This window comes from Salvelinus alpinus, chromosome 20 (genome assembly GCF_045679555.1).
Source record: "Salvelinus alpinus chromosome 20, SLU_Salpinus.1, whole genome shotgun sequence".
NCBI classification, from domain to species: Eukaryota; Metazoa; Chordata; class Actinopteri; order Salmoniformes; family Salmonidae; genus Salvelinus; species Salvelinus alpinus.
Window position 1 is genome coordinate 21,216,120 of NC_092105.1, and position 15,266 is coordinate 21,231,385.

The following is a 15,266-nucleotide window of genomic DNA, read 5'->3' on the forward strand; positions in this document are numbered from 1 at the left end:
CACGTCTCTCTCTATTATACGTGGGAATACTTGGGAACAGATTTCTTAAATTAAAATCACTTGGAGCTGATTTCCTCATGTTTTTACAGTCTTTTGTCCAACAATGGATTTTTTTTCTCTTTTAAATAAAACATTTTTGCTCAGAAAACTTCAGGGGTCAAATAAAACCTCAGGCGAGCCAAATTCGGCGAACTCTAGTCTAGTATTTCAAGCCTATTTAATTTCTAATGAAGCCAAGCAGGAAATGTGGAATGGGACAATACACATGAACACTGCCTCGCTAATTAAAGTAATGCTCCAGTGGTTCTGAAAGTGGACAGGTGAAAACATTTAAGAGGAGCTCACTCAGTATCCCCACGTTGTTGTTAATAACCAAACCAAATCACAACCTCCTTTATGGCCTGTTCACATGGCAAAAATATGTTTTTCAAATGGATGTGTGATACTCTTACACGTCTCTCTATTTAGCTGTCCATGCATTAGCACTTCTGCTGTTGATGGTCTCAGTTAGCCTAATGAATGCCTGTAATTGGTTGATTAAAGCTCCCTGTTTCCTCTGAGTGTATATATGCTGCCTGCAGGGTGGTATTTGAACCTCTGCTGCTGTTGGGTCAACGGTGTCTCAGTCTCTCAGTCTCACATCCTCAATGAGAGTTTAATCAACAGGGATCTAACAGTTCATCTTACTGGTCGCGATCAGTCATCTGCCACTCCTCCTCCACAGCCGAAACCAATGATATCATCCTCCTCGGTGGAAAATCACTGGCAGTCAGACCACTCTTTGTTTATTGTTGTTTTGGGCCAAGATAACGAGCAACAGGACAAAGAACAAACACGATTGCAATAAAGTAGCCTATCTTACAAATATATTTAATCTACAGTGCACTGAGTATACGAAACATTAACACCTGCTCTTTCCATGACAGACTGACCAGGTGAATGTTATGATCCCTTATTGATGTCCCCTGTTAAATCCACTTCAATCAGCATAGATGAAGGGGAGAAGACAGGTTAAAGAAATATTTTTTAATTTGTATTATTATTATTATTTTCACCCCGTTTTCTCCCCAATTGGTAGTTAGAGTCTTGTCTCATCACTGCAACTCCCGTACGGACTCGGGAGAGGCGAAGGGTCGAGAGCCGTACGTCCTCTGAAACACAACCCAACCAAGCCGCACTGCTTCTTGACACAATGCCCACTTAAATCGGAAGCCAGCTGCACCAATGTGTCGGAAGAAACACCATGTACCTGGCGCTATGGGACAAGGACATCCCTGCCGGCCAAACACTCCACTAACCCGGATGACACTGGGCCAATTGTGCACCGCCCCACAGGTCTCCCGGTCTCGGCCGGCTGCGACAGAGCCTGAACTCGAACCCAGAATCTTTAGTGAGCACAGCTAGCACTGCGATGCAGTGCCTTAGACCACTGCGCCACTCAGGAGGCCCCAAATAATTATTTTTAAGCCTTGAGAATTGAGCAGTGGTGTAAAGTACTTAAGTAAAAATACTTCAAAGTACTACTTAAGTAGTTTTTTGGGGTATCTGTACTTTACTACTGTATTTATATTTTTGACAACTTTTACTTTTACTTCACGACATTCCTAAAGAAAATAATGCACTTTTTACTCCATACATTTTACCGGACACCCAAAAGTACTCGTTACATTTTGAATGCTTAGCAGGACAGGAAAATGGACAAATTCACACACTTATGAAGACAACACATGGTCATCCCTTCTGCCTTTGATCTGGTGGACTCACTAAACACAATTGTAAATTATGTCTGAGTGTTGGAGTGTGCCCCTGGCTATCCATACATTTTAAAAACATGAAAATTGTGCCGTCTGCTTTGCTTAAAATAAAGAATTAAAAATTATTTGAACTTCTACTTTTACTTTTGATACTTAAGTATATTTTAGCAATTACATTTACTTTTGATACTTAAGTATATTTAGCACCAAATACTTTTAGACTTTTACTCAAGTAGTATTTTACTGGGTGACTTTTTACTTCTTTACTTCTATTAAGGTATCTATACTTTTACTTAAGTATGACAATTGGGTACTTTTTTCACCACTGCAATTGAGACATGGATTGTGTATAGTTGTGGCCAAAAGTTTTGAGAATGACACAAATATGAATTTTCACAAAGTTTGCTGCTTCAGTGTCTTTAGATATTTTTGTAAGATGTTACTATGGAATACTGAAGTATAATTACAAGCATTTCATAAGTGTCAAAGGCTTTTATTGACAATTACATGAAGTTGATGGAAAGAGTCAATATTTCAAGTGTTGACACTTCTTTTTCAAGACCTCTGCAATCTGCCCTGGCATGCTGTCAATTAACTTCTGGGCCACATCCTGACTGATGGCTGCCCATTCTTGCATAATCAATGCTTGGAGTTTGTCAGAATTTGTGGGTTTTTGTTTGTCCACCCGCCTCTTGAGGATCGACCACAAGTTCTCAATGGGATTAAGGTCTGGGGAGTTTCCTGGCCATGGACCCAAAATATCGATGTTTTGTTCCCCGAGCCACTTAGTTATCACTTTTGCCTTATGGCAAGGTGCTCCATCATGCTGGAAAAGGCATTGCTCGTCACCAAACTGTTCCTGGATGGTTGGGAGAAGTTTCTCTCGTAGAATGTGTTGGTACCATTCTTTATTCATGGCTGTGTTCTTAGGCAAAATTGGGAGTGAGCCAAATTTGGCTGAGAAGCAACCCCACATATAAATGGTGTCGGGATACTTTACTGTTGGCATGACACAGGACTGATGGTAGCGCTCACCTTGTCTTCTACGGGCAAGCTTTTTTCCGGATGCCCCAAACAATCGGAAAGGGGATTCATCAGAGAAAATGACTTTACCCCAGTCCTCAGCAGTCCAATCCCTGTACCTTTTGCAGAATATCAGTCTGGCCCTGATTTTTTTCCTGGAGAGAAGTGGCTTCTTTGCTGCCCTTCTTGACACCAGGCCATCCTCCAAAAGTCTTCGCCTCACTGTGCGTGCAGATGCACTCACACCTGCCTGCTGTCATTCCTGAGCACGGTCTGTACTGGTGGTGCCCCGAATCCGCAGCTGAATCAACTTTAGGAGATGGTCCTGGCGCTTCCTGGACTTTCTTGGGCGCCCTGTAGCCTTATTCACAACAATTGAACTGCTCTCCTTGAAGTTGTTGATGATCCGATAAATGGTTGATTTAGGTGCAATCTTACTGGCAGCAATATCCTTGCCTGTGAAGCCCTTTTTGTGCAAAGCAATGATGACGGCACACGTTTCCTTGCAGGTAACCATGGTTGACAGAGGAAGAACAATGATTCCAAGCACCACCCTCCTTTTGAAACTTCCAGTCTGTTATTCAAACTCATTCAGCATGACAGAGTGATCTCCAGCCTTGTCCTCGTCGACACTCACATCTGTGTTAACGAGAGAATCACTGACATGATGTCAGCTGGTCCTTTTGTGGCAGGGCTGAAATTTTGCAATTAATTGTAATTTATCTGATCACTCTTCATAACATTCTGGAGTATATGTAAACTGAGGCAGCAGACTTTGTGAAAATTAATATTTGTGTCATTCTCAAAACTTTTGGCCACGACTGTATGTATGCCATTCAGAGGGTGAGCGGACAAACAATGTAAGTGCCTTAAAACGGGGTATGGTAGTAGATGCCAGGCACACTGGTTTGTGTCAAGAACTGCAACCCTGCTGGGTCTTTCACTCTCAAAAGTTTCCCGTGTGTATCAAGAATGGTCCACCACCTAAATGACATCCAGCCAAATTGACACAACTGTGGGAAGCATTGGAGTCAACATGAGCCAGCGTCCCTGTTGGGCCAGACAGGGATAAGAAAGCTTGCTTGAACTAGTCTAAATATCTTGTGATATCTGAGGTTGTGCAGCTATTAGAACATGATGCACGACAGGTTCTTACTAGATATTCACTAAGGTGTAATATTCATTAAGGTGTAAATTCACCTGTATTTACAATACCTGCAGAAGGGGGAGGTGAAGGAAACGTTTTCAACCCCAGAGCCCGTCAGAGCCCACTCTCCACCAAGCTGAGAGGGAAATTCACTGGGAACATCACACCAGCATCCTCACATCACATGTGGGAGTGTGTGTGTTTGCATCAGAGCCCATCAGAGTCCACTCCCCACTGAGAAGGAAATTCACTGGGAACATCACACCAGCATTCTCACATCACATGTGGGAGTGTGTGTGTTTGCATCAGAGCCCATCAGAGTCCACTCCCCACTGAGAAGGAAATTCACTGGGAACATCACACCAGCATTCTCACATCACTTTGTGTGTGTATGAAAGGTTATCATACATATTCAACACAAATGATAACAATCAACTGAATGCTTTAATTAATTTTATATGCAGTACTCTGTACAGTCAAGTGAGTGAGTCATTGACCAATGGTTTGTGAACGTAAACACTTAATTCCAAGATATTCCCGCTCATGGGGGGTGACGGTCCGGAATCAAACATGGTGGGAATGTGGTCTGGGCATTAACTAATGCTGTGTAACATACCGCAAACACAGACCCGACACATTCCACTCATACCATACACTCCTGACCAAACTATGGGCGGCGTGTCTGGGATTCAGAAGATTACAGAATTAATCCACAGAAAAAAGACCTCAATGGCAAAATTAAATATTTACCTCTCTTTGGAATCACAGTTTCAGATGAGCAGGCTATTTGGGGACATGGGAATCAGTGGACAATCAATGAGGCTTATCATAAGCTCAGCTCACTTAGCTAGTCATTTTCCTCTCAATGTATTGTTTGGTTTAACATTCCACAGCCAATGACGTGTTAGCAATGTACATAGTTTCTCCTATATGCGCAACATAATTGGTGGTGGTGATGTGTAAGGGATGAGGCAGTGATGTTGTGAAATAGGTAGTCACGGGACAGAGAAAGGAGAACACACTGACATACACTACCTACTCATTCTTTATTTGTACTATTTTCTACATTGTAGAATATTAGTGAAGACATCAAAACTATGAAATAACACAGATGGAATCATGTAGTAACCAAAAAGTGTTAAACAAATCGAAATATATTTGATATTTTTCAAAGTAGCCACTTTGAAAAAAAGCCACTTTGAAAAAACCTTTGAAAGTTTGCACATTCTTGGCATTCTCTCGACCAGCTTCATGAGGAATGCTTATCCAACGGTATTGAAGGACTTCCCACGTATCCTTGATTACCTGCCCTATATATGTCATTCCCTTTGGTTCCTTCCCACGGCGTCTTTGTTTCTGTTTCTGGTCTGTGCGTTGTTCGTGTTTCTTGTTTTGTACTGTTTTTCTATTAAATTATTCACTCCCAGAACTTGCTTCCTGACTCCCAGAGCACACATTACAACAACAAGTAGGTCACATGGGGGAGAGGCGTTGTGCCGTGAGATGTTGCTTTGTTTTTTTAAACCAGGCTTGCTGTTCACTTGCGCTATGTAAGATGGAAGGGAGTTCCATGCACTCATGGCTCTGTATAATACTGTACTTTTCCTTGAATTTGTTCTGGATCTGGGGACTGTGAAAAGACCCCTGGTGACATGTCTGGTGGGTAAGTGTGTGTGGGCCAGCGCTGTGTGTAATTTGACAATGCAAACAATTTGCTTCTATAAACAAGAAGCGACATAGTCAGTCATTCCACAACTCTTAGCCAAGAGAGACTGGCATGCATAGTATTAATATTATCCCTCTGATTACAATGAAGAGCAAGATGTGCCGCTCTGTTCTGGGCCAGCTGCAGCTTAACTAGGTCTTTCTTTGCTGCACTTGACCATATGACTTGACAATAATGAAGATAATATAAAAACAGCCTGCAGGATTTGCATTCGGAAAGTCTTCAGACCCCTTATTCTAAAATGTATTAAATTAATGTTTTTCTCATCAATCTACACACAATACCCCACAATGACAAAGCGAAAACAGGTTTTTCGAAATTTTTGCAAATGTATTAAACCTAAAAAAGAGAAATACCTTACTTACATAAGTATTTAGACCCTTTGCTATGAGACTTGAAATTTAGCTCAGGTTCATCCTCTTTCCATTGATCATCCTTGAGATGTTTCTACAACTTGTGGTAGAGTCCACCTGTGGTAAATTCAAATGATTGGATATGCTCAACCCAACACCCCACGGTTTACCACAATATATATATATATATATATATATATTTATATATAGTACCAGTCAAAAGTTTGGACACACCTAGTCATTCAAGGGTTTTTCTTTATTTGGACTATTTTCTACATTGTAGAATAATAGTGAAAACATCAAAACAATGAAATAACACATGGAATCATGTAGTAACCAAAAAAGTGTTAAACAAATCAAAATATATTTTATATTTTATATTCTTCAAAGTAGCCACCCTTTGCCTGACAGTTTGCACATTCTTGGCATTCTCTCAACCGGCTTCGTGAGGAATGCTTTTCCAACAGTCTTGAAGGAGTTCCCACATATGCTGAGCACTTGTTGGCTGCTTTTCCTTCACTCTGCGGTCCAACTCATCCCAAACCATCTCAATTGGGTTGAGGTCGGGTGATTGTGGAGGCCATGTCATCTGATGCAACACCATCACTCTCCCTCTTGGTCAAACAGCCCTTACAAGTCAAAATCAAATCAAATTATATTTGTCACATGCACCGAATACAACAGGTGTAGACCTTACAGTGAAATGCTTACTTACAAGCCCTTGACCAACAATGCAGTTTTAATAAAATACCTTAAAAAAGTAAGAGATAAGAATAACAAATAATTAAAGAGCAGCAGTAAAATAACAATATACAGGGGGTACCAGTACAGATTCAATGTGCGGGGGCACCGGCGTCGTGGTATTTGAGGGAACGTGTACATATAGGTAGAGTTATTAAAGTGACTATGCATAGACAATAACAGAGAGTAGCAGCAGCGTAGAAGAGGGGGGGGGGGGGCAATGCAAATAGTCTGGGTAGCCATTTGATTAGATGTTCAGGAGTCTTATGGCTTGGGGGTAGAAGCTGTTTAGAAGCCTCTTGGTCCGAGATGTGGCGCTCCGGTATCGCTTGCCGTGCGGAAGCAGAGAGAACTAGGGTGGCTGGAGTCTGACAATTTTTAGGGCCTTCCTCTGACACCGCCTAGTATAAAGGTCCTGGATGGCAGGAAGCTTGGCCCCGGTGCTGTACTGGGCCGTACGCACTACCCTCTGTAGTGCGTTGCAGTCGGAGTCCGAACAGTTGCCATACCAGACAGTGATGCACCATGTCAGGATGCTCTCGATGGTGTAGCTGTAAAACCTTTTGAGGATCTGAGGACCCATGCCAAAACTTTTCAGTCTTCTGAGAGGGAATAGGTTTTGTGTCACTGGGCAGCTCTCGGCTGTGCTTCCCTTTGTAGTCTGTAAATAGTTTGCAAGCCCTACCACATCCAACGAGGGTCAGAGCCGGTGTAGTACGATTCGATCTTAGTCCTGTATTGATGCTTTGCCTGTTTGATGGTTCATCTGAGGGCATAGAGGGATTTCTTATAAGCTTCCCGCTCCTTGAAGGCGGCAGCTCTACCCTTTAGCTCAGTGCGAATGTTGCCCGTAATCAATGGCTTCTGGTTGGGGTATGTACGTACAGTCACTGTGGGGACAACGTCATTGATTCACTTATTGATGAAGCCAGTGACGGATGTTTTGTACTCCTCAATGCTATCGGAAGAATCCAGGAACATATTCCAGTTTGTTCTAGCACAACAGTCCTGTAGTTTATTATCTGCTTCATCTGACCACTTTTTTATTGACCGAGTCACTGGTGTTTCCTATAAAAAATGTAGCTTGTAAGCAGGAATCAGGAGGATAGAATTATGGTCAGATTTGTGCGGGTCTCTGTGTGTGGAGTAAAGGTGGTTTAGTTTTTTCCCCCTGTTTGCACATTTAACATGCTGATAGAAATGAGATAACATTTATTTAAGTTTCCCTGCACTAAAGTCCCCGGCCACTAGGAGTGCCGCCTCTGGATGAGCGTTTTCCAGTTTGCTTATGGCGGTATACAGCTCATTGAGTGTGGTTTTAGTGCCCGCATCGGTCTTTGGTGGTATGTAGAGAGCTACGAAAAATACAGATGAAAACTCTCTAGGTAGATTGTGTGGTCTGCAGCTTATCATGAGATACTCTACCTCAGGCGAGCAAAACCTTGATACTTCCTTTGATATTGTGCACCAGCTGTTGTTTACAAATATACATAGGCCCCCGCCCCGTGTCTTACCAAAGGCTGCTGTTCTATCCTGCCAATAGAGTCTATAACCTGCCAGCTGTATACTATTAATGTTGTTGTTCAGCCACGACTCGGTGAAACATAAGATATTACAGTTTTAATGTCCCGTTGGTAGGATATACGTGCTTTCAGTTCGTCCCATTTATTTTCCAGCGATTGAACGTTGGCTAACAGTACGGATGGCAAAGGCAGATTAGACACTCGTCGCCTGATCCTCACAAGGCACCCCGATCTTTTTCTGCAAAATCTCAGTTTCTTTCTCAGCGAATTATGGGGATGAGGGCCTGTTCGGGTGTTTGGAGTATATCCTTCCCGTCCAACTCATTAAAGAAAAATGATTTGTCCAATTCAAGGTGAGTAACCGCTGTTCTGATGTCCAGAAGCTCTTTTCGGTCATAAGAGACGGTAGCAGCAACATCATGTACAAAATAAGTTACAAACAATGTGAAATAACAAACAAAATAGCATGGTTGGTTAATTTCTCTGCGCTACGGATCCCTTTTACGGGATCATTTTCCTAAACAACCGCTGAATTGCAGGGCGCAAAATATTACTAAAAATATTTATAATCATGCAATCACAAGTGAAATATACCAAAACACACCTTAGCTTGTTGTTAATCTACCTATCGTGTCAGATTGTGAAAATATGCTTTGCAGCGAAAGAAATCTAAGCTTTTGTGAGTGTATCAATCAATGCTAGAACAGCTAGCCCCAAATTAGCATGGTCACGAAAGTCAGAAAAGCAATAAAATTAATCGCTTACCTTTGATAATCTTCGGATGTTTGCACTCACGAGACTCCCAGTTACACAATAAATGTTATTTTTGTTCGATAAATATTACTTTTATAACAAAAAAACACCATTTGGGTTACGCGTTATGTTCAGAAAACTACAGCCTCGTTCCGGTCCTGAAAGGCACAAGAAAATTCCCAAACGTATCAGATTCAAAAATATTACTAAAAATATTTATAATCATGCAATCACAAGTGAAATATACCAAAACACACCTTAGCTTGTTGTTAATCTACCTATCGTGTCAGATTGTGAAAATATGCTTTGCAGCGAAAGAAATCTAAGCTTTTGTGAGTGTATCAATCAATGCTAGAACAGTTAGCCTTATATTAGCTTGGTTAGCTTGGTCACGAAAGTCAGAAAAGCAATAAAATTAATCGCTTACCTTTGATAATCTTCGGATGTTTGCACTCACGAGACTCCCAGTTACACAACAAATGTTCTTTTTGTTCAATAAATATTACTTTTATAACAAAAAAACGCCATTTGGGTTGCGAATTATGTTCAGAAAACCAAAGCCTCGTTCCGTTCGACGAAAATTCCAAAAAGTATCCGTAATGGTCGTAGAAACATGTCAAATGTTTTTTATAATCAATCCTCAGGTTGTTTTTAACAAACATAATCGATAATATTTCAACCGGACCGTAACCTATTCAATAAGAGAGAAAAAGAAAATGGAGAGCTACCCTCTGGCGCGCAGGAACTAATCAGAGGACACCTGACTACTTTTGAAATATCTCGCTCATTTTTCAAAATAAAAGCCTGAAACTATGTCTAAAGCCTGGTCACAGCCTGAGGAAGCCATTGGAAAGGGAATCTGGTTGATACCCCTTTAAATGGAAGAAAAACGGGCCAGGAAACACAGATTTAAAAAAATTAAAAATCACTTCCGGGTTAGATTTTCTCAGGTTTTCGCCTGCAGAATCAGTTTTGTTATACTCACAGACAATATTTTGACAGTTCTGGAAACTTTGGAGTGTTTTCTATCCTACTCTGTAAATTATATGCATATTCTACGATCTGGACCTGAGAAATAGTCCGTTTACCTTGGGAACGTTATTAAAAAAATTAAAAAATCTGACCCCTAGCATCAAGAGGTTTTAATAGCCAATAAAAACAGCAGCCATCCTCTCCAGCACCATCTATTATATTACACAGTGTTTTGGGTCATTGTCCTGTTGAAAAACAAATGATAGTCCCGCTAAGCGCAATCCAGATAGGATGTCGTATTGCTGCAGAATACTGTGGTAGCCATGCTGGTTAAGTGTGCCTTGAATTCTAAATAAATCACAGACAGTGTCACCAGCAAAGCAGCCCCACACCATCACAGTCCTCTTCCATGCTTGACGGTGGGAACTACACATGCGGAGATCATCCGTTCACCTACTCCACGTCTCACAAAAACACGGCAGTTGGAACCAAACATTTCAAATTTGGACTCATCAGACCAAAGGACAGATTTCCACCAGTCTAATGTCCATTGCTTGTGTTTCTTGGCACAAGCAAGTCTCTTCTTCTCATTGATGTCCTTCAGTTGTGGTTTGTTTGCAGCAATTCGACCATGAAGACCTGATTCATGCCGTCTCCTCTGAACAGTTTATGTTGAGATGTGTCTGTTACTTGAACTCTGTGAAGCATTTATTTGGACTGCAATCTTAGGTGCAGTTAACTCTAATGAACTTATAATCTGCAGCAGAGGTAACTTTGGGTAATCCTTTCCTGTGGCAATCCTAATGAGAGCCAGTTTCATCATAGTGCTTGATAGTTTTTGCGACTGCACTTGAAGAAACTTTGAAAGTTCTTGACATTTTCTGGATTGACTGACCTTCATGTCTTAAAGTAATGATGGACTGTCGTTTCTCTTTGCTTATTTGAGCTGTTCTTGCCATAATATGAACTTGGTCTTTTACCAAAAAGGGCTTTCTTCTGTATACCACCCCTACCTTGTCACAACACAACTGATTGGCTCAAATGCATTAAGAAGGAAAGAAATTCCACAGATGAACTTTTAGCAAGGCACACCTGTTAATTGAAATGCATTCCAGGTGACTACCTCATGAAGCTGTTTGAGAGAATGCCAAGAGTGTGCAAAGTTGTCATCAAGGCAAAGTGTGGATTCCATATGTGTTTTTCATAGTTTTGATGTATTCACTAATATTTTACAATGTAGAAAATAGTAAAAATAAAGAAAAACCCTTGAATGAGTAGGTGTGTCCATACTTTTGACTGGTACTGTATGTGCACAGATACAAGACATGCATAATTCCATGTGGGATTGTACAGTATAATCGTGACCTCTGACTCTCACAGACACTCACCCACTATTCAACCCTCAAAGCTGTTTACTGTTTATGTTATCATAATAATATCATAACCCAAGCATGACTTCACACACACACACAAACCCCAGACTTGCCAGGTAGCAAAGTAAGGTTGGCAACAAAACGCACAGCAACACGCAAACAAGTCTGCAAGTTGTGACACAACCCTAAACGAAGCGTCATGTCCACACCCCCGTTCAACCCAAACCCTAGCCATAACCCTAAACCTAGCTTAATGTTCACACCCTCGTTCAACCCAAACCCTCATCATAACCCTAAACCTAGCTTAACTTCTCTAGGGTAGGGAGCAGCATTCGGAATTTTGGATGAAATGCATGCCCAAATGAAACTGCCTGCTTCTCGGCCCCAGAAGATATTATATGCATATAACACTCTAAAGTTTCCAAAACTGTTAAAATAGTGTCTGTGAGTATAACAGAACTGATTTGGCAGGCGAAAACCTGAGAAAATCTAACCCGGAAGTATTTTTGTTGTTGTTGGTTTTCTAGTTTTCTATTCAATGCCATTACAGTATCCATTGACTTAGGACTCAAATTGCAGTTCCTATGCCTTCCACTAGATGTCAACAGTCTTTAGAAATTGTTTCAGGCTTGTATTCTGAAAAATGAGGAAGTAAGAGCAGTCTGAATGAGTGGACCCTAAAGTGTCACAATTTGGATTTTTTTGCCTTTACGTTTTTACTTGGTTTGAGCCTGTGGATTACTGAAGAAAACGCGTGAACAAAACGGAGGTTTTTGGATATAAAGAGACTTTATCGAACAAAAGGAACATTTATTGAGTAAATGAATGTCTGCTGAGTGCAACTATATGAAGATCATCAAAGGTAAGGGATTAATTTTATCTCTATTTCTGACTTGTGTAACTCTTCTACTTGGCTGGTTACTGTTTGTAATGATTTGTCTAGTGGGCTATGTTCTCAAATAATCGTAAGTTATGCTTTCGCCGTAAAGCATTTTTTATATCTGACACCGTGGTTGGATTCACAAGAAGTTAATCTTTAAACCTATGTAAAATATGTTTTGTTTTCTGAATTTTTATAATGAGTATTTCTGTATTTGAATTTGGCGCCCAGTAGTTTCACCGGCTGTTGAAGAGGTAGGACGCTAACGTCTCACGTACCCAAGAGAGGTTAATGTCCACACCCCCATTCAACCCAAACCCTAGCCAAAACCCTAACCCTAGCTTAATGTCCACACCCCGTCCACCCCTAACCCTGGCCATAACCTTAACCCTAATCCTTACCCTAACTTCATCTCCACACCCCAGATCAACCCTAGCCATAACCCTAGCTTCATGTTCAACCCTAACCTTTGCTTTGTCCCGCAACGAGACTGATTACAGATGGCTCATTGCGGAAGCTTCCGTAGCCTGGCATATTTGATCAACCAAACCTAAAATATTTGGTTTCACTAAACCCTAACCCCTCCAAATAGGGCTGCCTCACCTCTGAATTCCCAATTAACCCCTGAGGAACATGTGGTGTCATTACACCAGGATAAGTTCTCTGTTATCTAGTGGCAAATGTGGGTACTGCTATGGAATTTCACAAGCGGGAACAATGTCAGTACTACAAACTGTACTACAGACAATAATTGGCAGAGGGCAAGACAGTGGGGTATACTAAAGAAGAGCTCCACCACTAACGTCAAATTATATCTATCCACTTTTGCAAAGATTATTACACTTAATTTACACTATTGTCTTGAATGCTAGCATGTTTGTTGTGTCCTTTTGCTCAGGGATAAGATTGTATCTCTTTTTTGAGATCCTCTTTGAGTGCATGAAACTTGATACTTTGTATCGTGGTACTGCCTGCCCCCATGTGGACTTCTCAAGTATTAGAACACATTCCACAATTGATAGCAGTGCTGCTGTTAAAAAATCAAATGTAGGCTACAGTGTGTGGCAGGGTGAGAGTGACCCTCAACTCTACTCCCCTTTCCATTTAAGCTGTTTCTCAAGGTCATCAGAAACATGCACACACGCACACACACACACACACACACACACACACACACACACACACACACACACACACACACACACACACACACACACACACACACACACACACACACACACACACACACACACACACACACACACACTGTACATAAAATATGAGTATTGTTTATTTTTGTAACTGGCTCTGTCCTAGGCTGAGGTTGACTGGTTAGTTGGTTGGTTGTGTGGTGGGATATTTGTCTCTTTCTCATGGTACTTCCCCTCTCCAGGACCCTGCCTCTATATCGACGCCTGTGAATGGAACCTCTCTTCAACCTCCCTAGACTGATACTGGAAAGCCTGAACAGGTCAGATTTCTTTTTTAAAGTCACAACTGGACGGTATGAAGCTTCACCGTTTGTCTGATTCTGTATATAATGTGTTGTCTGTGTATGTGCTTCTTTTTGTTCTTATATGAAGATTCAACGCACAGATCATAGAAAGACAGTACAATGTCAATATCTTCTCTTCTGCCATTGATCCCATTCGATCTATGCTTACTCCGCCCACCAGGTGATCATGCTGCCTAATTGGTCAAACATGACCCTCCACCTGGAGGACTCTCTGACCCATGCCCTAGGCCGTTACCTTGACAACTGGAGCCGGAACTCCTCAAAGGCAGAACAGGCTCTGGACAACACTCTGGCAGAGGAGAACTTCAGGAACGTCGTTTGGTACCTGACATTGAATATCGGAATGTTTGCCTTCATCGTCGTGGCGATCCTGGCGAGCACGGTGAAGTTGAAGCGGCGCGAGCATTCGGACGACCCCTGCCACAAATACATTGAAGAGGACTGGACTGCACAGCTTCAACAGCAGAGTGGCGTCATAAACAACCCCACAGCCAACTAACCTAATTTATACGCACACACGCCATACACTAACACACACATATACCATGTACAAACACACAGGCACACAAACACACACGTACAGACACGCAATGGTTCTAAAGTAAAATAATCTTATAGTATTAGTAACAAAAGTGTTGTAGTGATTGTATAACAAATATGTTGATCATGGATAGTAATCAAAATAATGTAGTGGTTCTATCATTACTGATGTGGTTATCTGACCTCTGACTAGGAGTCTAATTATCTGTGCTAAAGAGGTAGGGACTGTAATTGGGCTGTCAAACCACGAGTACCCAGTAGAGGGCAGCACACACACACAGTCCTACCAAAAAAAGATGAAATAAGAGTCTAAGCCCTATCTAAGCCAGGGGAGGGTTCTACTAAGCTATATGGAATTGTTTTAAGGTCATACAAAGAATCCTTTTGCTATTTTATTTAGAATTTTAAGACCCCTTGAAGTATAACATATATGTAGGTATTTGGCCTTACTGCTACTAGCCCATACAAACGCATTGAATAACATATTCACTACATGGAACAACAGATAGCCCACCCCAAAACAAAATCTAAAAGAAGTTTGTTCTGAAGTGTCTGTCATATATTTGAGATGTATTTAACCCCTTATTGTTGGCACTAAACAGTCTCCATACAGTGGATTCGGAAAGTATTCAGACCCCTTGACTTTTTTCACATTTCGTTACGTCACAGCCTTATTCTAAAACGTATTCAAATGTTTTTTTCCCTCATCAATCTACACACAATACCCCATAATGACAAAGCATAAACAGCTTTTTAGAAATTATATATATATATATATATATATCGTTGTCCTGTTGGAAGGTGAATCTTCACCCCAGTCTGAGGTCCGCTCTGGAGCAGGTTTTCATGAAGGATCACTCTGTACTTTGCTCCATTCATCTTTCCCTCAATCCTGTCTCCCAGTCCCTGCCGCTGAAAAACATCCCCACAGCACGATGCTGCCACCACCATGCTTCACTGTAGGA

The 15,266-nt window shown here is 41.4% G+C and overlaps 1 protein-coding gene across 1 annotated transcript; it reads left to right on the forward strand.

Annotated features, from left to right (window-relative positions):
* The first annotated feature begins 13,635 nt into the window (after positions 1-13,635).
* Positions 13,636-14,880, forward strand: LOC139547211 (potassium voltage-gated channel subfamily E member 2-like). Its single transcript, XM_071356293.1, has 2 exons — positions 13,636-13,716; positions 13,922-14,880. The coding sequence occupies exon 2, from the start codon at positions 13,928-13,930 to the stop codon at positions 14,258-14,260; it is 333 nt and encodes a 110-aa protein (XP_071212394.1). The 5' UTR covers positions 13,636-13,716; positions 13,922-13,927; the 3' UTR covers positions 14,261-14,880.
* The last annotated feature ends 386 nt before the right edge of the window (positions 14,881-15,266 follow it).

Excerpts from the sequence above, each read along its gene's own strand:
- LOC139547211 (XM_071356293.1), top strand. The coding sequence starts at position 13,928 with ATGCTGCCTAATTGGTCAAACATGACCCTCCACCTGGAGGACTCTCTG.